This window comes from Dreissena polymorpha, chromosome 2, assembly GCF_020536995.1.
Source record: "Dreissena polymorpha isolate Duluth1 chromosome 2, UMN_Dpol_1.0, whole genome shotgun sequence".
Classification (NCBI taxonomy): domain Eukaryota; kingdom Metazoa; phylum Mollusca; class Bivalvia; order Myida; family Dreissenidae; genus Dreissena; species Dreissena polymorpha.
In genome coordinates this window covers 81,750,131-81,773,972 of record NC_068356.1, presented here as the reverse complement: position 1 = coordinate 81,773,972, position 23,842 = coordinate 81,750,131, and the positions used below count along the sequence as shown (strand labels likewise).

The 23,842-nt window shown below is 34.5% G+C and overlaps 2 protein-coding genes and 3 long non-coding RNA genes across 9 annotated transcripts in view; 3 read left to right on the top strand and 2 right to left on the bottom strand.

Moving 5' to 3' along the window:
- Nucleotides 1-23,842, top strand: part of LOC127867791 (uncharacterized) — a 97,528-nt gene that overhangs the window by 49,075 nt on the left and 24,611 nt on the right. The window lies entirely within an intron of this gene.
- On the top strand, nucleotides 308-3,307 carry LOC127867798 (myb-related transcription factor, partner of profilin-like). Its single transcript, XM_052409254.1, has 4 exons — nucleotides 308-734; nucleotides 1,306-1,370; nucleotides 2,385-2,528; nucleotides 3,167-3,307. The coding sequence occupies exons 1-4, from the start codon at nucleotides 538-540 to the stop codon at nucleotides 3,268-3,270; spliced, it is 510 nt and encodes a 169-aa protein (XP_052265214.1). The 5' UTR covers nucleotides 308-537; the 3' UTR covers nucleotides 3,271-3,307.
- On the bottom strand, nucleotides 5,571-6,693 carry LOC127867801 (uncharacterized). 2 transcript variants are annotated; one of them, XR_008043660.1, is made up of 3 exons: nucleotides 6,582-6,599; nucleotides 6,308-6,419; nucleotides 5,571-5,998 (listed from the first exon to the last, which is right to left on the bottom strand). It is a non-coding gene; the product is annotated as an uncharacterized LOC127867801 (long non-coding RNA). The 2 variants fall into 2 exon arrangements; XR_008043661.1 differs by lacking the exon at nucleotides 6,582-6,599 and adding an exon at nucleotides 6,675-6,693 and having other exon boundaries at nucleotides 5,575-5,998.
- Nucleotides 15,166-16,689, top strand: LOC127867799 (uncharacterized). Its single transcript, XR_008043658.1, has 3 exons — nucleotides 15,166-15,239; nucleotides 15,632-15,759; nucleotides 16,502-16,689. It is a non-coding gene; the product is annotated as an uncharacterized LOC127867799 (long non-coding RNA).
- Nucleotides 18,590-20,487, bottom strand: LOC127867800 (uncharacterized). The gene is made up of 3 exons (XR_008043659.1): nucleotides 20,282-20,487; nucleotides 18,973-19,016; nucleotides 18,590-18,686 (listed from the first exon to the last, which is right to left on the bottom strand). It is a non-coding gene; the product is annotated as an uncharacterized LOC127867800 (long non-coding RNA).

Here is a 23,842-nt window from a genome sequence, read left to right as displayed (position 1 = left end):
GAAATCAAAAAATAAAAAAAGGAAGCATTATCAAAAATGTACAATAAGAAAAATAAAACGTTCATATAATTGAACAAGCATTTAAAAAAAGTAAATATGTTTTAAAGGTAGATCATACCCTTTAATTCCTACTTATGTACTCTTCTTCAATGAAGAAGAATATCTTGGGTAGAAAAAGTGTTATTTTAATCTTTGTACCTTGGTTTCAGTTTTATTAAACTTGAAAGTGGATACAACAAGGTACATGTAAGGAAAAACTCACTACGAATAATATATTGTAATTATTCATAAGTAATCATCAGGAGCCGTATTCACCAATAATAAACTCAAACTTAAACTCAAACTCAGACTTTGACTCAGACTTAGACTTACAAAAGACAGACTCAGGATTCGTATTCACGAACGCGTTTGGAAATAGACTTCAATAAGATTGTTTTTTTTCTGACGTCACGACTAAGCGAGCACTCTAGTAGAGAAAACGCGCCAAATAGTGTCATAAATTGCAGAAGACATTTCTGATACAAATTATATTATAAGATGGAGTGTTTGTCTGAGGAAAATGATATGAAGCGTCAGAAGGCTCCAGATTGGACCGAGCCAGCAGAAATTGTGTTGAATGCGCTGGTTCGGGACCACTGGAACCTTCTATTCGGCGATTATAAGGGGATAGGAGCGGAAAAAATTTCGGTACTCAGAAGAAAGAAATGGGACGAGGTTGGAAGCAGGTTGTCATTGTAAGTTAAATGTTATTTTTGTTATCTGCCTTATATGTTTATATTATATTTAATAGCATACGATTGGATTTGCTACCGATATCGTTTTTGATAGCGCCGCATAATACACTATGTAAATAAGGGGCATAACCACTAAACAAATTGTACTTACGGATTTCGGATGTGATTGTGAAATGTGTTTTAGTTTCAAACACATGTTATGAGTATGGTGCAGTTGCACGTTCTTTGTTTCCTAAATTTGCACACGTGAATTATTATTTTAGTATGAATAATGAATATTTGTGCAATCACGGATAAATGTACCATTTAAGAAGGGCTATTGTTTTATTTTTCATCTCGTACCCTGTTAGATCCGTACCCATGTGTGTTTTATTCGTACCCGTAAACAATCTTCACATTTCTTAATGAACTTTTCATTTACTACAAGTTTACATCGATTTCTAATACCCTGTATCTCGTGTATATTTAACTAATCAACAGCCATGATGGTAAACATGAAGTGTAGTGTGCACTACTAATGTATTTACTATAATATCTACACACATACCATTGTATTTATTGAAATTCTTAGAGAATTCGGGGTCGCAAGAACTGGCGAACAGTGCCGGAAGAAATTCCAAAATTCAAAAGCTCGGTGTAAGTTGTCATAAATTTCTTTTTTTTATGCTTTCATCTCATGTTTGTGTATTTAATTTGTTGAAAAAGTATTAATACATGAAACTTGCAGTTTGTTTCAATATTACTACATGTTGAACCTAATATGCATTTTCTATGTGATAAAATCATAATGAATATTTTTAAAATCGACTTTTATTGTTAAATGTAACATAAATATTAATATTCTTTTTGTAATTGAAAAAATATGGTAAAAAGATCTGACACTTGTCAATTCATATGATTATTAATTAAACTTCTCCATAAAGTAGATTTGTTTACAGTGCGAATTTCATGGTACACTGATTCAGTCATTACTGGATCGCTTAGGTCTTTATCGGATTACATGTGTATGGTGTTATTTCTTAAAATTTTACCCAGCATTTGTGAAAAATATTGAAAGATATGCACATTTCCAGAAAGGTAAATTATTTCTGCGTTCAATTAGACTAAGTTCATAAAAATCGCTGCACAATTGATGAAGTAATGGCTGTTAAAAGGGATGCACCCTATATTCGGGTTATTTTGAGTTGATTACCTTGTTATAAATAAATTTCCTAGTGAAAAATATGTATTCAGAGAACTCAACTTTTCAATATAATTTGATTATTTTACATTTGAAATGATGTTTTACTAATAAATATCATAGCCACACGCTAACCACCTGTGTATTGGACATCTTCAATTGAGTTTTTATGTATTTTGAGACAATCCCCACATTCCTGAATATGTGTCACCAGTTCACCACATGCACATTATTCACTAAATCACAAGTTGCAGCTTTCATGCTTATTGTATATGGTACACATCAATTTGGTGCATACATAACATGACCTTGTTTTGCTTTCCAAAAAAGAAACAGTTGTTAATATTGACACAGGTCAACAACAACATGAATCGACTGAACAATGATAGGCTTTTAACATTAATAAACGTAAATAAAAGTATTTTGCAATTAACTGTTAACCTATCCGTTACTAACTTCTTCCAATGTAGACATAAAAAAGGTCGGAGAAATGAGGCACCCAAAAACAGGCGGTGGCGATGCAGATCAATTCACATCGTCGGAGGAGGTGCTTGCCTCCACGATGCAAGGCAACCCTGTTGTTCAGGGCCTAACAGGGGGTGTAGACTCAGACGGTAACCATTTATTATTTAAAAATGAAGTTATTATTTAAAAATGAAGTTAAGTAATGGACAGTAATTATTATCCTGTCAAAGGCGGAGGGATATTGTTTTTGCGTGGTACGTCCGTCCTTCTGTCCGTCCTTCCGTCCGTTTGTTTATCTCTTATACGTCAAAGTGTCAACCATTTTAGGCTGCAAGGGCTGAGTTTGTTTGATATCTGAGATATGTTTGGGAAGAGTTCTGAGTCTATGTGTCTGACTCTGTTTATATATGATTATTATTATTTAATATTTTTATTTTATTTTCAAAGCCTTAAACAAGTAGATTTTTCATAATTTATATACTACATAGTATTGCAATAACTGTGTATGACTGTATTGAAATGATGTATCTTTGGCTATCATTATTAATAATTTATTAATATTTTGTAGCATTTTATATATTCTGAGTTGGTGATATATACCGGTAGCCAGTATTTTGTAACATGTTCACTGAGCTGACTGTTAAAGCGACTCTTTGAAATAATAAATCCACTTTTTTGTAACAAAATGCATTGTCATTTAATGCCACACCTAAAGTAACAACACAAATAAACATAATAATCAACTTATTATATCTTTTTTATTGATCAAATATATGTTTTTTTTTAGTTGTTGCATCACAGACAAGGATTTGGGCACTGGCAACCGGGAGCAATCCGGAACAGAAAGGTACATTAAAAAATCACCATATACCAAACCATACATGTACATAACATTAATTGCAGATTACGCTTCTATTTAAATTCGTGCATTCAATAATAATATATACACACTGAAATAAATTAAATTAACAGTTATCATTGTTTGTATTATAAACTGTTATTACTTTAAATCAAATTTAAAAAACAACAGCAGCGATAAAATACAAAAATTCATCTTGTTCTTAATTATTAACAACAAATAACACACAATGCTGCAATAACTGTTTTCTTTATCAACAAATAATAACATCATTATTTTGTCCATATTAAATAATCTTTGCATTTACTGTTGTCACAGATGCATCAAATCTATGCATAGTTGTAACTGTACAAATATTATTAATGAGTATAAGTGTATGCTTTTTTAGCTGAGTGTCAAATATAACACTTTTGTGTCCAGAAGCATATTGGCGGGGAATATCAATTCAACAAATTTGCTTGTTAAAACTTGCAATTGCATACTTTCTTAGTTTCGTAAAAAACGATAATTATAGGAACAGCCATCTGCTATTTCTGTATTGTAATTTTTAATGAATGTAGTCATGAACTAGGGTTAATCATTTGTATTATGTATAATTTCAGAACAAATGACCGTGGATACACAACTGGCGAACAAAAACGATTGTAAGTTATTACATTTTCTTTTTAATGCATTGCATTATTTCATTACTAAATTACACCAGAATTTAAATACATTTATTTAAAAAAATGAATAATCATAACTTTATTTTTAATTTTTCTTCATGACTGAAAATATGAGATTTTCATGTTCGTGATAGCCCGCCAAATTCGTCCGTCCGTCAGTCGCCCGTTCATGTTTCAATTATATCCCATTCAGGGGCAAATGTGTGCTAACACGTTAATATTGAAAAAAAAATCTCTGAAACGGTAAGGAATAGAGTATCAGTCTGTAGAAAAAAACATGAGTCAAGTGAGCGATATAGAACCATCGTAGCCCTCTTGTGATTTGAATAACATTGTTCATGTTGTGTTTCAGTGGAAAACGACGGTAAAGAACATGGAGAAAAGGAAGGTGTGTTACAGTGTACATACAATTGCTCAGTCAAACATTTTGCAATAACCTGTAAAAAAATTACAACTTCCTCATTCCGCAAAGAAAGCGCCCTAAGTTAATCAATCTGTCTGTTCGTCTGTGTGGTCACCTTACAACCATTGTCCTAGCCTTATATAAAAATTAATGTTACGAGCGTTATTCCTTTTGAAAACGTAACTTCATTCTAGGCTGTCCGGCTAGCGCAGTGGTTGGCACACTCGCTTCTCACCTAGGCGACCCTGGTTCGAACTTCGCTGCCGGCGCATGTTAGTTTGGTTGGTGGCGGAGAGGTGGGGTTTATTTTCAGTAAAAAAACTTTATACCACAATAACTCTAATTGTAACGATTACATAGTTGTATTTAATTTCATCATTCGACATACACATATTTTTATCATTTACACATGACGCACTGAACCAGTCGAACGTGGACTGAAAAGAAAGGAATGTAAGATTTTCATATAAATATAGATTTAAGAGATTGATTAAATGATGTTCAAACTTTAGTAAGTCATGAAACAATTTAAATATCAATAACTTTCAACTTATGAAAACATTGCAGTCAACAAGTAAAAATTTAAAAAAGACATCGTACAATATCTTATGAACAGTGAAAATGCATGACAATGTAACATCATGTTTGAAATCCTATATCATTTATAGCATTCTCAAAGAAGTCGGACAAGAGGCGCACCATAACTGAGAGCAGCATCGACTGCCTAACGTCTGAAGATCTGCGAGTAGACATTAAGAAAATTAACATAGAAATTGAGAAACTAAATCATGAAATTGAGAAAATTATACTGGAAAAGCAACTTGTTAAGTTAAAAATCAAAAACGAGGAAAATTATGCCATTTATCTACAGTCTAAGACCATGTATTACAATGCAAAGGTGTTAGGTAACTTATAGAATTCGATTTGACTTAAGGCGTAAAAAGTTGTTTGTAAAGTTAAAAAGTTAAACAAAAGTGTAAGGATTTCATTATTATTAAATGATTGCTTGACTCACGTCATTTATTTATTATGCCCCTCTTCGAAGCTGTTTGATTAAAAATATTGCAAACTTGTTTTGGTTAAATAATTATCTGTATATCATGAAACACCTTCGATACACCCCTTGAACAGTTTTCATATAATGTATGAAGGTACTTTGAAAAGGAGAATGTTATACATTTTACATGTATAGTGTTTCTTAAACAGTATGACTGCAAAAAATACATTTACAGGTAATAAAAGGAAAATGAATAGCTAATTATGCAATAAGCATATTTAGTTCATCTTCAGTTTCTTTCCTTTCTTACATTCTACTGAAATATGTTTCAGTAATGAAATGCCGCATAGCGCGTCCATCCACATTGTCAGGCGGATTGGCTACAGGTTGTGCTGCTTCATAGGCATCAATTTCAGGGATCTCGACTGAGTCGTTGCGCGCAATTCCAATATTGTGCAGAACGATGCATGCACTAATGTGCTGTACAGCCCTTGTTGGTGTTGCGCGGATCTTGCGTCCCAATATTCCGAATCGGTTCTTTAACATCCCGAATGTCTGTTCAATCATCACTCTTGTTCTACAGAGTGACCTGTTGAATCTGTCTTCGGACTGGTTCACTGGTCGTAAATAGGGTGTCAGCAAATAGCGAGAACAACCATACCCGCTGTCTCCGATGAGTAGGCCAGCATGTTGTCCTGTATTAAATAGATTAAGACGGATTAATTACTATCATTAAAGTTAAATCGATATACTTGACTACGACACGGAACATCACACAATAATACAGTACGCATATACGGCACATCTTTTAGCTAGTCCATTGGCTTCAACGCCTGAACGAAACTTCTTTAATATAGAAAATAATAGACATGCTTAGCACTCGACAAGCCTCGTTCGTTGTCCTTATTTGCACAATATGTACACTACCAGACTAACTTTCTATGTAATATGATTTCATAAAACATATATGCGAAAAGAAACGGGGCGAATGTTTAAAAGCTGACCGTTTTCAAACTGGTTCCGGAGTTCACAATTCCTCCATATCCTTGCGTCGTGTGTTCTTCCCGGCCAGTTCGCTGTGAAACTTGTTATCTTGTAGTCTGCATCACAGATCGCCTGAAACAAAATAAATGCATACGAATTCGACTATCGCATCCAGGGGACCGGACCTTACATTATTTTCAATAGAAACAAGTACTTTTTATCTCATGAAATTATTTAATTAACAATTTTAAATCACAAAAATAACTATATTATACATAACCAAACAGAAAATACCTAAATCAAGTTAACAAATGCCATGACCGTGACGTTCAACTTTGAATATCGAAGTTTAACGACTTTAATGCATTATCTTGATGTGTACTGCACCTGTACGTTAATGGTCGGGTCGACCGATTTAGCGTTAAATTTCCCTGGTACGATAATGTAAGTATACTCGGGGTACATGTAAGTAGTACCCGAGCCGACAATGACCAAGCGAGCATCAGTAACTAAAGTTCCGGTTTCAATATTTATTTATTCAGAAATTTCGAGGTAAAATGCTTAAACAGAAAATAAAAATTTATTTATAAAATTACTATTTATTTATTTAATGAAATTATTGTCATTTCGATCCATTAAAGCACAGTCAAAACTTTCGCAGAAAATACAGTCTAACTGAAACCACTTACGACTGACTTATTTACGAACCGACTGACTCGCGACAAAATGGTCCAAAATAATATAAATTATAATCATAATTAAGTTTAACAACAATAAAACCCAAAACTTACAACATGTGGGGGGGTTAAGATTAAATTTGGACATTGTTCAACAAAACGCTGTCCTTGCTTGCCACAATCTCCCAGTTTTATTTGGTTATATCATACTTAAATGTGTGGGCATTTTAACACTGACAAACAACATGAGTTTTGAAAACATGCAATCAATTGTTGAATACACGATTTTTACTTAATTTCCAAGAACCTCTAACCATAATTAGCGTTTGCATTAAAAACCATTGCTCAATCATTTAATATTATAAATATATACGAACAATCATATAAAAAAATATAAACCGCCGCGGGGAGCGAACTACCAAAAGAGGAACTTGTGAACAATGTAGATCTGACGCTGTACCAACTGCGCTATAACATTTCCAATAATTATTGGAAATTATTAACGTTTAGTATTCGAAAGTTAAGTGAATTGAATACACACAATCTTAAAATAGATTGTAAGTAGTCTTTAAATCAAACTATAAATTGTGTAATATTTCAAATTATAACAAAATTCGCATGTTGTGTTATGTCAATTAATTGAAAATTTTAAGGATACAGTAAAATGGGATTAAAACATGCATAAATCTAGTTTATTTGAAAGAATTGAAACTTTAAAATATCAATAGCGTTGGAGGCTATAAATATCAATGTTTGTAAACAAAAACAGGACGCTAGCTAACTGAATGGATGACCACTAAAATGTTTTTTTCCTTCACATACCGGCTATGGCTCCAAGCCCTTGCTTCACACGGGCGGCGTCTATTCCAGTCGGGAACTTGACGAAGTCCGACACTTTTGCGGCCAATATAGCACTGACCTGTGCACAGACCCTACAAACTGTAGCCTGTGACAGACCAGTGCTGTCAGCCACGGTGAGCTGCAGGTCCCCGCTAGCAACGTACCGCAGGTGATGCACACCGATAGTGCCACTGGGATCGGCAAACTTCGATTTGTGTGTCTCTCTACGTCAAAGCAAATTTCGCATATGAATTGGAGAGTGTCTCTCGTAAATCGAAACCGCTTGTAAAGTTCGACATCTCTGTATATTTCCAGCGGATTTGTACGATCTAAAAACACTCTCTCTACTCGCAAGCGCCGATTATTTCTACACCGACGTAGATTCCTATGGGCAGCGGCCATGTTGGTTTAGCTACGTGCTTAGAACGTTACGTCGCGACTACACGTACGTAAGTCTACAAATAGTAGACTCAGAATTTTAGACTCAGGCTTATGAGTCTGAGTCTAAAACTGGGATGATTTCAGTTTCGTGAATTAACTTTTTTTAAACTGAGTCTGAGTCTGAGTCTGAAACTTAGCGTAAGTCTAAAAAAATAGACTTACGGATATTGGTGAATACGGCTCCAGGTGTAAGATGTTCTCAAAATTATTGAAAAACAGAAACTAAACTAAAGAAGCTAGCGACAAGGCGATTCAGTCCAAACAAAGACCCGGAAAAACTGCAATTGATTAAACGTATATGCTCTAAATGTTGAAAAAGTAATATATTCTACTTTTTGCATGTGTGTGTATGTGTGTGTGTGTGTGTGTGTGTGTGTGTGTGTGTGTGTGTGTGTGTGTGTGTGTGTGTGTGTGTGTGTGTGTGTGTGTGTGTGTGTGTGTGTGTGTGTGTGTGTGTGTGTGTGTGTGTGTGTGTGTGTGTGTGTGTGTGTGTGTGTGTGTGTGTGTGTGTGTGTGTGTGTGTGTGTGTTTGTGTGTGTGTGTGTGTGTGTGTGTGTGTGTGTGTGTGTGTGTTTGTGTGTGTGTGTGTGTGCGTGCGTGCGTGCGTGCGTGCGTGTGTGTGTGTGTGTGCGCGCGCGTGCGTGTGTGTGCGCGCGCGTGCGTGTGTGTGCGCGCGCGCGTGCGTGTGTGTGCGCACGCGTGCGTGCATCTGTGCACGTGCGTTGGTGTGTGAGTTAGCGTGCGTATGTGTAAAGTGTGTGTTTGTAAAATGATTACAGCTTATGTGTTTCAAGTCGTTAGTACTCGATTTACACTGTAACCAAAAAAGGGGGCTGTGTCATATAACAATAACAACAACAAGAAAAACAACACCATGGCACCTGTCGACTTAATGAAGCTACAATACTACTCGGTCCATACTGATATGCATTCATAAACAATTGACTTATGTTGTACAAATATAATATTGTACAATGGCATATTATGGGTAATTGTTTTATCACGCTATATTCCCCATTAGTATATCTAGGCCTCTAAATGAGCAAATATAAAAGTATATATTACTACTACTTGCATGTGTGCGTGTGGATGGGTGTGTAAGTGTATGTGTGCGCGCGCGCGCAAGCGTGTGTGTGTGTGTGTGTTTGTACATGCGTGCGTACGTTGCGTGTGTGAACTTACACCGTATGAGATTGTGTCTAATAACAATAGACATAGATAAAGTTCGATTATATAAGTATGATATGCTTAACAAAGTGCGTATCTTTATCGCATTAGAGAGAGAGAAAAAGTACTTAAATTAGGAAATTACAAACAATAAAAAACCAAGAGAACAACAGGATCAAAAAACACACCACACAGATATAAGGGTGGTCTAGTTACAATGTCATGATTAAACTGGTTTGCATACGTATTACAAATACGTGAATATAGACAGTTAATGATATGATATAGAAAAAAAAACACCGTCAGTTCTAACACGGTGAGCCCTATGTTACCGGCGTCGATTTGTGCTAGCTGAAGCCCTGCTGGCGTACGATAGTGAAGCTACCGCCTTCGGCCATGGTTTGTTGAGCCACGTCTGAAAATGTTCGTAATCGATTATCTCAGTGCTCTTTACCTCTGAAGCGTGCATACAGCTTCCCATCGAACGACCACGCTCGCTCCATCGTCTCGGGGTCCTTCAGCCTAACGGACGCTAGAACTTCAGCGTTCAATTTTGTCAGGTCTTCATTCAAGAAAATACCGGAACATTTGAGTAGCTTTGCATTTCGCATTACATCCGATTTTGTTTGGCGCCGTATGAACCTGACGATGACCGGTCGGATCTTCCCTCAGTGATGTTTCCCTATCCTATGCGCTATGTCTATATCCTCATTTTCAACGCGCAGACCAAGCTTGGAACTTAAAAGGGACGACACCTGATAAGTCAACGCTATTGTGGACTGAAATTGTTCGTCTCCTTGTAGACCCGTAATTCGCAAATGGTTTCTACGGCTATACTGCTCGTGCTCATTTTAAATTTCTGCAGTACGCTTTTCTGAGTCATTCAGCTTTGTTTTTAGGTCTTGTAGCTCTTTGTCTTTGCTGGTTATTTGACAATGTAACGATTCAATTTCCTTTGTCTGGTCGAATATGTTGCATTCAATGATTTCCAAGTCTTTTTTGGACTTCTGCCCCTTTAAACTTTCGAATATAGACGAGTCTAATGAGCTATTGTCTGTTAACTCGCTCGCAGTAGATGAATGCTGGCGTTTGTTCATGATTTCACAACTAACACGGGATTAACGGGACAGTATTCACAATAAACCCTTAAACACTCGTGTTCACTTTAGCTACTGTCACGGTAAACTATTAACATGTTTATTGATGCGTCACGGAGGCGCCAGACAATGACAATGACAATCACAATGACCTTATGTGTGTATACACATATTATGTCAATATGCAGAGTCTTTCTCACACCCCACCCGTCAATAGAAAAATGCAAAAGCTTGAGAAAAAGCCTTCTAAAAGTCACAAACCTCGTTTTATTTTTTTACATGTCACATCCTGTTCAATAAACTTCACATCACTCACAAATGTTATTTGTGTGCCTCACACGCGTTTTTTTTTAGTTTTTAGAATTACATTTTAAATTGATGCTCACTCAAAACCGGAAGCGGATTGTCTTCATTATGAAACTTAGTCAGAAAATTGGTATTATTGATTTTTTCAGACAAGTTCGAAATTGGTACTCATAGGTGGGGCAAAAATGGCCGCCATGGGGTGGAGCCGTTTTCTCTTTTCGTTTATAATGTAAACATGTAAAAACTCTAGAAGTTGCATTTTTATCCCAATCTTCATGAACTTTGGTCAAAGCGTATGTTTCCTTGATACTTTCGTATTGTAAAATGGTTCTTGTCAATCAGTATCAAAAACCAGGTTGGGTAATTTTCTATATATGCTTATATTAAAAACTTTGGAAGATTTTAACCTCGACTTGAAGTCAGCCTTTGTTATATAAATGTTCTGAATTATTTGCACACGAGTTTAACTGGTCTTTACTTTCATCTCATTCCCTCAGGTGTGCGACCCAGTGCCTCTTAGCCCTCTTATTTGTGTTACTTGTTTTTGTTGTTTAAGGACATATCACTTTCTGAAATAGTCAGAAGTGGTTAGAGTAATGTCAAATAATAATTACTCATATTAGCATTCTATATTAAGTTTGGAACAATATGCAGAACTAAAATATCATATACTTCAGTGATACATGAACCAGTTCTAATGAAATCTTTCAAAAAGAGTAAATAATCAAATGATTTCACCTAATAAACCACTTTCTTCTTGTGCGTTGTAAGTCCTTATTTATTTATTTTTTGTTCATAAATCCATTGACACCAGCTGGAACCTACACTACTGTAGAAGATAATGTTAGAGTATGATTAAATATAACACACTAGAAACACTGAAAAACAAGATCATTTTTTGTAAGAAAAAAATGTAAACAACTTGAGTCTAAAAATAGTTGGGAAAAGTATGGATGACCAGGATGACAAATATAAATTTGATTGAAACTTTTGGAAACAGTGTAAAATATCACTTTAACAAACACATTGATATATCAATATCTTTATAGTATTAACATACGGTATAAAATTAAAGGGTTTGTATTAACATGCTTTCAATATTTATGTATCTTTCATTTTTAAATTATCATTTCTGGCCCACCATACTTTTTAATTTCCCCCACCACTATAGTGGTGGGGACATATTGTTTTTGCGCTGTTTGTTTGCGTCAAACATAAACATTTGCCATGACTTTTGCAATATTGAAGATAGCAACTTGATATTTGGCATGCATGTGTATCTCATCAAAGGTCAAATATATAGCTTCAAAGCGGCGCAGAAGGGGACATAGTGTTTCTGACAAACACATTTTTGCTCAAGTGTACTATTTTTTTACTCTAGTTGTTTAAATTTTTTCTTGCACAAAGGTATCCCTTTTTCAGTGTTTCTAGTGTGTAATATTTAATAATACTCTAACATTATCTACTACAGTAGTGTAGGTTCCAGCTGGTGTCAACGGATTTATGAACAAAACAAGAGAATAAGGACTTCCAAAGCCCAAGAAAAAAGTGGTTTATAAGGTGAAAACATGTTATTATATACTCTTTTAAAAAGATTTCATTAGAACTGGTTCATGTTTCACTGAAGCATATGTTATTTTAATTCTGCACATTGTTCCAAACTTCATAATACAATGTTAATATAAGGAATAATTTGAATTATCAGCTTCTATGCGAAGATTTGAAGGTCAACTTTTGTTAAATCTGAATTAAGTTTTTATTGAACCGTATATTAATGCTCACCATTATGTATCTGCTTGATACTTCACTGCAGCTATTAAAGTGTTATCTTGAACGTGCAAGAAAAATAAAATGTTATTAAAGTCAATCGTTTCTTAAATATTCGCCGTGCATTTTTGTCGTTTTACAATGACGACTGCATATAAAATTGGCGATTAAATGCATAATTCGCTTTCAATAATCCGGTTGAGTATATATATATTTGGTCAGACCATAGACCGATCTAGTCAAAGGGTACGTGTATCATAACTCATATAAAACCATACCGGCTCGTAAACAAATATTTCAAAATTTTGAAAATATTTTGATAAGTAATGTGCGATGTGGAATATGGAAATAAAAGCAAACTACAACCTTACTAGCTTTGAAGACTGTTCATGTTTTGGTATTATTGACACAGCTGAGTAGGTGATTTCGCTTAAGTGCAAATTTTGACGGACAATGAAGAAAGACCGATCACATTAACTAGCCCTAAAATTGATCTACAAATAACCCAATTTTGTGTCAATTTTGAATAATTTTCCATTTCCTCAAAAACGAAAAATTTGACCATTAAACAAAAATCTAATTGCAGTATGAACATTTATTTCAAACATGTACTATATACACTGGAGTTTCAGGAATAGAAAATCAAGTAAGAAAATACAAAATAAACATATCATATATTTGCGACAGTGTTAATATTAAATATAAGATTTACAAAAGTCGTTTTGTTTAATATATTGAAGTTTGAAATAAAATGTTAATAAATCTTTTAAAAGAACCATATTTTTAAAGGAACATTCCACAATTTACGAGGATTTCATAACTAAATGACCGCCATGTTTTCAAACAATTAGTAACGTTTCATTCATTCTTTTGCAATCTAACAATGAAATGAAGAACATTGTGAATCTGTTTTTTGCCAAGTTTGCAATGTCTGTAAATGTGTACAACAATATGAGTGAATTTATTTTAGCAAACAAAATAACAACGTTTAACTACTTCAAGATCAATTCCAAAAACAAGAATATCAATTTGTGTTGCTTATCGAAACACTGTAAATAAAACTCGAAACGAAACTTACTTGAACTAAACTAACTTAACAATAAAATTTGCAAAATATAACCAATTTTTAAGAATATATTTGTGCATATGTAATTAGTAATCATCCAATATTTCAGTGAAGGCCAAGAACAAAGAAGTCGCACTTTTAATCGAATCAGGAACTGGCAGTTGCTCCCGCTGCATTTCACACACATGTTCTAGGACGGGTATGAAGTCATCTTTACACTCAAACTGCGGTTTCTTTACAAAGTATCTCTCTTGAATACGATCAATGGTTTACAATTCGCAAGGAAGCCGAAATGAAAAACCTCAGTGTCACTAAGAAACAAATCTGCAATATAAAAAAAAGTTGTGAGTCGTTAAACACACGTTTTGTATGTATTAGTTAAAGAGAAATATCTAAACGAATCAATCGAGATTTAAGCTCTCTAAATGCCCATAAAATCCAACGAACACATTAATATTTATTGTTTGCAAATGTTATTTTTACCTTTATACAAAGCATTCCTGATGTAAAAATGGACTGTCTGAGGCATTGCGTGTTTCAAACGAATATACCAGAGGCCGTTTTATCAACAGATCTTAGCATGATCTTACGTAAGATTCGTAGGATTTTGTCGTACGCTTATCGTAAGTACTGCGTACCGTTTTATCAAAGAAATCGCAGCTAAGATGTCGTAAGATTTGTGCTTAAAGCTACGACTGGGTAAGACCACACTTAGCGTTCGTAAACATGGCGGCCGCACGCGCTTTAAACGTTGGTCAACCAAGAGAGATGAGAATGTTTCGAGAAAGAAAGGATTTAGCGATCTCCGTGATGGAGAAATATTGATACTATTGGACGTATTTATGTTTGATAACGTTAAATATATTCGTTATATCATTCTCTGCATTAAACGTCCAAGGGAAATGAAACTTGTGATGTTTGGATAATTAATTCGTTAAATAGGTAAGTATTTAGTTATCTTTATTTAATTTCTATCAAAACAAATGTTTTATGGTTTCTTTTGAAGTAAAACAGTTCATTTGTCATTAAATATTGAATGTTAACGGGTGAACTAGCATTCGGATATTTCACATTTCGGACGCTGCTATGTAAGTTAGTTGTCGACGCAATATCCTGATATGCCTTTTGCGCATAAAGTTTTGAAGTTTTTTTCTATCTAATGAATAATAAATAATGCACTGTATAATGTCTGCAATATCTGCCCCAACGATTATAAGTCATAAACTTTGCAATCCCAACATTTGAATATCAATGCTCTGTCAATATTAGATTTATGAATTGTACAGTAATATATACAGTAGCTGAGCAACATATATCTCACACTGCACGGTGAGATGCAAGGTAGCAAAGTTATATTTTGATCTAGTTACGCTCTTACCAATGACAATGTCACTTGTCAGTCAGAAGTGGCTTAACTAATAGTGTTAAATCATAAAACATGTGAATTAAATAGATGCCCCAATCATTCAACAAAGTTAGTGAAACACATTTCACATATTAAAGTATAGTTTATTTGCAGGTTCATTGAAATTGTGTCAAAATGGCTTGGGTCAACACACACGACGCCTCTGTCTTTGTCCGTGGTTTGAAGGTATGACAATAAATAATGTGCTTTTATGGATATACCATTAGAGGGATTATGGCTAGTATTGGCTAGGAAAAAGTGGAATACTACTGTTATGATGATGCAAATATTTTATTTTTTACATCAATGCATTGCACATTACTAAAATATAATGTGTTTAATGTGCATACATAATTGTACTTTTAATTTCTTTCAACAACATAAAAGATTCAATTATATTTCTGTATGTGTGTACACACTGTATCAACAAATAAAATATGCATATCAATGTTAAAATTTATAATTTAAATGAATTTAAGATTGCGTTAAGCTTGCGAACATCCTATAGCTACCTTCATAAACCGTTTAACCAATGATTTTTCCAACTTAAACTTAGCTTATTATAAATTTGTTATTAGACTTTTCTGGAAGAAAACCACAAGAGACACCTACTGGGGGACTCCGGCTATCAACAATAGGTACAACAATGCCCAGTCAAGTGTACTGTGGTTGATAGGGCTTTTGGACTGCCAAAGAGTAGATTTAGGTATGTAAACTTACTACATGTATGTTTATTTAGTTCAAAACAGTTAAACACATTCAGTTAATCAACATAAGACACCATTTAATAAGCACAAAATAAATCTCCCCACAAAATATTGGATAAAAAGTGTGATGCTTTATGCCTTTAATAATCTTTAGCGCATAATTGTAATCGTCACATCTACATCATAACAATTTAGTAAACGTACACCGTGGAAAGCCGTAAGAATTGCACCTGTTCGTCCTCTGTGTCTGTCTGTTCATCTGTGGATAGATTGTGCATAACAGCAACTGCTGAATGACCTTAATGTGTTAATGAATTGTAGCTGTACACAAATGTGTAATTAAATTTGTTTTGTTATTTGTTTTGAAGTTTTGAGCATATATACACAAGTTGTTTGTACTGAAGAAATTTGTCTTTTAATGACTGATGGACTTGTTTGTGTATCTCAACGTGACATGGGGGCATCAGTGAAGGAGACACATGTAGTTAAAATAAACATTTGATACAGATTTTAAAGTTGCTTTCATATGCACGTGCATGTTTTGATAAAAATGGATGCCATAGATTATTGCAAATTTTGTTTAATGAATTTATTTCTTGACCCATTTTAGTCTTAAATTTAATTATTATCTGAAAATGTAAATCAATTAAATAAAATGCATAATAATCATTAGTTTTGAGAATAAATTGGATATTGTAATTAAATCACTAGTTAATATTGATTGTTATTCTCTATTGACAGGTGTCCGCATAAAACTGGCGGTTGTTTATTCATGAGACTCGATGAGTGCTGTCAAGCAGTGGCTGCATGAATGCGCCTGCATGAATGCGCCTGCACAACTTATGCATAGATTAGCAGGTGCCACTGCCTGAACAACTTAATTAGGCACAAGAAGTGGATGGCGTTGTGCACAGTCCACAACAGGACCAAAATGCAGCTTATATGGACAACACATCATTAACTTATTTATGTACAGTCCAACCTGTCAATAAAGACCACTCAATGGATTTGGTCGTTGTGGTCTTTGTTCACAGGTGGTCTTTATTCGCAGGGTCGATCGAAACTTTGCAAAATATGCTAGTAGTTTTTTAACAGGTACCTTATCTATTTATGTGGTCTATTGTTTAAATGTTTGAATACGTATGCATGTATAATGAAATAAAGGATTGAAAACACAGTTTTGTTTTACATTTGTATATTTATTACATGTTGTATTTCTATTCCCTGATGTTTTTATTATTTATTTATTTTATCATATACTGTATAAATAACTATTGATATACATGTATACGTATATGTACATGTAATTCTACAAAGAACAAAGTACAAAATACACATAACATAGCAAACATTTATACATGAAATACATGAATCACTACTACACAACCAGTTGATAATAATGGACAATAAATGACATCTGATATTTATATAAGACTGGGAATCTTAAATGCAATTCTGTTTCTTTTTACAAAAGACTCGAGCCAGCCATTGCTAGCCTTAAAGACCAAATATCCTAACTCACACGCAAACTTCAACGCTTTCTCCTGGATCATAGGTCCAGAAACAGGCAAGAGCCTTGCACTTGCGTCAACAAACAACTTATGCACTAAGTCATTCACTGGCGCGAATTCCGACTCACGCTTAGGGCGTTTACTTTCACAGTTTACGTTCTCCTCGAATTCGTCCATAATCTCATGTTTACGCTTTAAAATGCTCTGAATTTGAGTTTTTCCTACACCAAGACCACTAGCCACTCGTCTACAACTGTGTCCTTTACCTACCAAACTAATGACCTTAACGCGTTCTTCCAACGTCAAGAACTTACGCTTGGAAGCCATGATGGTTAACTTGAACTGACAATTTACTTTTCTATAATCTATGAACGTCTTATTACGGAGAAATTTAAGAAGAGAATGACTATCAAAATGTTTGTCTTTAATAGGCATCGTAAATGATATGAAACCGTTAATTTCCTTAATGAGTTTATGAAAGCCCCAAATTTGTCTTTGATATTTTCGGCAATTAGTACATTAATCGCGAGTCACTTAAATACGAAGGCAAATTTTTACACTTTTGACCAACTGTCAAATGCATAAAAGAAGCAGGCGACTACCAATTAGCAATGCATGTTAAATAAACAAACAACTGCTATCGGGTGCAATAAACTGTCAATTGCCAATATCTCCATAGCGACCGACGAGTCCACTGGTAAGATGTGTATCACGTGACTACGCAGCGTCCTGGCGGCCATTTTGTTTTTTGAAAGTTGCGAAATCGTTGATTTTTATGATTGCAGTGGTCGTTGTAAGCTATCAAAATGGAGATTTGGGAATGTAAAAGGACGGTCGTTGGTCTTTGTTCACATGTGGGCTTTATTCGCAGGTTCAATATATAGTGAAATCGTTCGGGAGGAAATCGGTGTGGTCGTTATTGACTGTTGGTCGCTATTAACAGGCGGTCGCTCGGGCAGGTTGGACTGTAGTTGCTATTTTATGCTCACATGTGCACGAAGTGCTATAGGTGAGTCAATGTAGTCAGTCTATGTTCGGCGACATGTGTTAATATTCAATATTTGACTCTTTGTTGATGAAAGATGGTCATTAAGTTTCTGCTAATGATATAAAATAACTTAATAAGTTAATGATTTCTTGTCTATAAGCTGCTGCATTTCGGTCAAGTGTGGTCAACATCTTTGTAAAAGTGTGGATATTGACAATTTCTGCCGTTCTTTTTTGGATTTTTTTCATTAAAGACACACTTTTTACAATAAGCATTTATGCAATGCGTAGGATGATTACATGTTTCTTTTATAGAATAACAAAGTGAAAATAAATTCTACTCTTTTATTTAATTATCTTTGTAACATAACAATACAGGGTTTTCTCCAACAACTCTACAGCTAGGGAACAATGAAGTGGAACACTATCTGAAAATGAAATACATTTTATGTTAATAAAATTTGTATTTGTACGACAAGTGATGAAATAAAAGGTTAACATTGTAACATAAAGAGATGTGGTTTCTGTTTGTTCTTTAAAGAGCATGTACTGTGTATACTGCACATCAGACAAGGTTCTGTTGGAACTAATAGTTTCATATAAAAAATTCTTGAGAATGAATTATGGATTGTTGATTCATTATTACACATTCATGATCTACACTTCATAAGTTAATCTTTAATTTTCATGGAACTCACATCTTTTTTTTCATACCCGCTCAAATGACTGGGCCTCACATGCGCTGTTTTGCGGATTTCCTATAATGATTATATATGAATGAATATGACTCGTAAAATAACATAAGTAATCCAATAATGTTATTTACTCGTTAATTTATTTTCTACAAGTCCATGTAAAAAAAAACAATAACTTTTTTGTATTTACTAAAAAAAATTAATATTCAATTGATTTTTACAAATGGTATTGTGAAATGTGATTAACCTTTTTTATGCTCCCCCAAAATTAATTTTTTGGGGAGCATATAGTCACCGCTTCGTCTGTCCATGCGTCTGTCTGTCCGTCCGTGGACAATTTTTGTCCGGGCTATTTCTCAGAAACTAATGACCGGAATTCAATGAAACTTTATGGGAAGCTTCACTACCAAGAGGAGATGTGCATATTATTAGCAGGTTCTGGTCGTATGATTTATTACAGAGTTATGGCCCTTTGAAATTTTCCATAAACTGTACATATAGTGCAATTCTTGTCCGGGCTATTTCTCAGCAACTAATAACCGGAATTCAATGAAACTTTATGGGAAGCTTCACGACCAAGAGGAGATGTGCATATTATCAGCGGATTCTGGTCAGATGATCTTTCACAGAGTTATGTCCCTTTGAAATTGTCTATAAAAAAATTATTGTCCCCCCCCCCAACTACTGTGCCCTCAAAACGTTTCTTTTTATCTGAATATATAGTGCAATATTGTGACAAAAAACAACTTTGGGGAGCATCAACCGTCTCCGACGGTTTCTTGTTTTTAAATAACATGTATTTAATAAATCACCATAATAACTTTATATATGAGTCGCGCTCTGAGAAAATGGGGTTTAATGCATGTGCGTAAAGTGTCGTCCCAGATTTGCCTGTGCAGTCTACACAGGCCAATCAGGGACGACACTTTCAGCTTGTATTATATGTTGCGTTTTAAGAAAGACTCTTCTTAGCAAAAATCCAGTTTAGGCAGAAAATTGTCCCTGATTAGCCTGTGCGGACTAAATAGACTTTAGACTGCGGACTAAATATTCATTAATAAATAAAGACAATCGATCTTTATGGGCTGTCATACATACAAACATGTACATTCAATGACAAAAAGATATTTTGATTTATGCATTTATTACAATTTGAAATGTATCTGTAACCAAGTAACTTAATAAATAACGATATTTATGACACATAATTAATTTGTGATTATGATAACGTTGTTAAACCTTATTTATTTTATGTGTTTTGTAACATTGACACACCTACACGAATAAATGTGCTAACTTTATACTGTGTACTTGATTAATTATCTTACCAACTTTTGTTCAACTGATGTGATGGATGAGATCTCATCATTCACACATGGTTGTTTTTGTGCGTCTGAAAAGAAAGTACAAAGTGTTCAAATTCAAACATTCCACAGTTGAACGAAAAAAGTGATGAATGGATACCAAAAACCTAAATATAAGAAATAATTATGTTAAATATATGTCATAATATGTTAAAAAATATTTACATACATGAACTGGACTGGAATTGTCAATAAAAACAGCAAACACACAATACACAACACTTATTATTCCTAATGATTATTCCGTGCAAATTCATTAGAAATGTTTTTATGTATAACTCAAAGTACAAAATTAACCTTTTGCTCCCAGTCTAACTTTCATTTTAAAAATCTTACATGTGACTGACATTGTGAATTTTTTATAATCATTTTGTGGTAAGAGTAAGTTAGTAAGTAAGGGTCATCAGATTTCATTTGTTAATATACCTTAAAGTCCGTCCATTTCTTTGTAACTTTGTCTATCGTGGGGCTACACAATCAAATGCTGTTCACTCTGAAATTGAGTGACAGTTTTCAGGTTTGTGTTTACAATTGAAAATTAATTCTAAAGCTATGTACACTGTGTAATAAAGTAAAATCTATGCCAAAAATAAATATACAGTAGGCATCCGTATATACTATCGCGGTGGTGTAGTGGATGAGGTGTCCGCCTAGCGATCGGGAGTTCGTGGGTTCGCTCCCTACTCGAGGAGCATTCTCATTATAAGTACGAAGTAGAAGAAGTACGAAAACAAATATATAGCGAAAGAAGCGGAAATGTGTAAGATTAGAATTTTCCTTGAAAAGAGAGATACATTTACTCTAAAAACAAACATAAAAATAAATAGTTTTCTTCAAATGTGGGGCATAGAAATAATGTATTGATTGATACTCGAATACTCTTCTGCCAAAACATTAGATATAAAAACACAATAACGATTTGTCATTTTAAAGGCTGACAGTTCCAAACGCCGGAAAATATGATTTCGTTATAACAGTACTTGCAACTAGAATTTTGGAAATAAATACATAAAATAAATGCATAAAACATTTCGATTCTTTGGTGTAAAATAACGATATGAATTTAATAAAAACTCAGTATCAATTACGAGAAAAATTGACAGACATACACGCTACAATATTTGAAGACATGAGTCATGATATTCCTACATTTAGTACTTCTATTAGTAAATCATAACTATCATTAACTACTTGCCTCTGTTTACGTTGTCGGCCATCTTGCTTTTTTTACATAAACGCGGGAAATCGTGTGGGGTTTTTCGACTGGTTCGCGATTTTCCAGATCGTACGCTTAATTAAAATCTTAGCTGCGACTCGATACTTACGACGGCGTTCATAAAACGGGTATTAGCGGATCGTAAATGAAATCGTAAGTCAAGGATTTAAGATAAGATCCGCTAAGATAATATCTGTTGATATAACGGCCTCCTGTTCGACGCCGGAAGTCATGAACCAATGTTGCAATGATGTGATGATGTCAAAATTCTATGACGACATGATATGGAAAAGGTGTCATGGCTTAAAAAATAAACTCATCGTGTCGACTAAAACTATGATGGCAAGTCATTTTCACAAGAGCATGACGTCAAAAATTATGTAGATTTGTCGACTTAGATCATGTCGACCAAATTTATTTTCGGGAAAAGCCGGAAAAATTTACGTCGAGACTTCAACTTAATGTCGTTATGACGAGTAAAATTAAGGTGGGAAAGGTACAAAACTATGTCGACATACCATGTTATTTCACAGTAAGTCGGTATAAATTATTCCGGCATGACCACATTATTGGGGTGTACCATATACGTTTCCATAGAAAAGAGCTTTTCTGAGACGTAATCTTCGCAATTGATATTCTCAAATGACAAGTAGAATTTATATCGATCAAGAGTTTTCTTCGCTGCCTCAGTTCTGAATCTCGGCAAATGTAGTTCTTTTATGCCACGTCCACCATAAATATCAACCTCTAAACCCGCGTGATGGAGCTCTTCAACATATTGTTCCCTTCTATTTGGCGTAATTGCAATTTTTAACAAACCAAGCAGCAACTTGGTTTTCTGGTCGAAGATGGCGCTGTAATTTCGGATGGGGACTTCAGCTCGCCTTTCAAGCGTCCCATACGGGAAGAAATTATCCACATTCCGCATGAAGGTCATCGACCAATTCATAGCAAATGACCAACCGGGCTGAAAGTACGGCTCGGATGGATCGGCATAAAACAGCGGTGGCTCAACGATGAAAAACACCTAGGCTTGGTCGGGATTTCTTTTATTCATGTTAATTAGAGGTGATGGGGAAAGACCGCCGTCTTTTCGTATCTCGAACATAATTGCCAAAGCCTGCTTAATCTTTTGTCTGTCATTCGATGTGTAGCAGTTCGAATATGGACATGTTTTCAGCGTTTGGTTTTGCACAGACTCTGAAATAATTGGTACATGTTCATACATTAATCTTTGATATACAAGTGATATATTTTACAAAATTGCCAATTTACATTGAAAGCGACTGACACTCGTCAGGTTTTATGTTACATGTATTATGGCAAAATTTGAACTTTGACCAATACGCATGACTTTTCAGGTAGGGAGACGGGTGGTACAATAAGCGCGTCGTCTTATGGTCGAAGTTTTTTTTACTGATTTTACAGCCGTTATTTTGACTTATTTCTAACGGAAAATGGTGTTTTTTAGCATACAAGGTCAAGGCCCGAACTTCTTGATAGTATGATGATTTGATGTTTATATGTTTGAAAACAGACGGAAAAAAGTGTTACAAGTTGTAATTTCCATTTATCTGATAAGCATATGTTTACGATTATCTGTTTAATGTGAGTTAAATTAATAATAATTCAAAATGTATCAATTAAGCAATACCCCTTTCCCGTAATTTAAATTCATTTAACGCTCCTAAACCCAAATTAATCAGTATAGATCATATTCCCAATATTGTAAGTAAAAGTCCTGGGTAGTCACCTTTGTTCCAAGATTTTGCATAATCGATGTATATACGACAACGTTATTGAAGACACAGCATGCTTCGCACAGACGTACACATGAAAAGACGTACAAACTGACAGCTCTGTACCGCCTTCTGCAAAAGGGCAATAGAATACAACAATGGAAATAGTGTAAGAATGTTAACATTCATATTGGGTACAGAAAATAGCATGTAATAAACTTTACCCTATACTTCTAACTTACAATAAAGTATACAAATACAACTACAAAGCAAACAAATAATGAAAATACCAGTTATCCATCCGTGTTTAATGTACCACACTATCATATTGTTTTCATTGTTTTCCTTGTCCTGAAGATCTTATTATATGAACAATACTCGATTTTTCCGGTATGGTGTGCACCGAGGCCACTTGAGAGACAGTTGATGTTGGAAGTTTGTTAGGCGCAGTGACGTTTGTCGACTCTCCCCCGGTTTCTTCAGTATATTGCGATTTTAACTGCCGATCAAAGTTTGATAATTTTATGGCCGATCGTCCAATAATTATTACTAAGTTCAACCATAAATCAG

Coding starts and splice junctions, on each gene's coding strand:
- LOC127867798 (XM_052409254.1), top strand. CDS start 538: ATGGAGTGTTTGTCTGAGGAAAATGATATGAAGCGTCAGAAGGCTCCA. Junction 735..1,305: donor GTTGGAAGCAGGTTGTCATT/GTAAGTTAAATG, acceptor TGAAATTCTTAG/AGAATTCGGGGTCGCAAGAA. Junction 2,529..3,166: donor AGGGGGTGTAGACTCAGACG/GTAACCATTTAT, acceptor GTTTTTTTTTAG/TTGTTGCATCACAGACAAGG.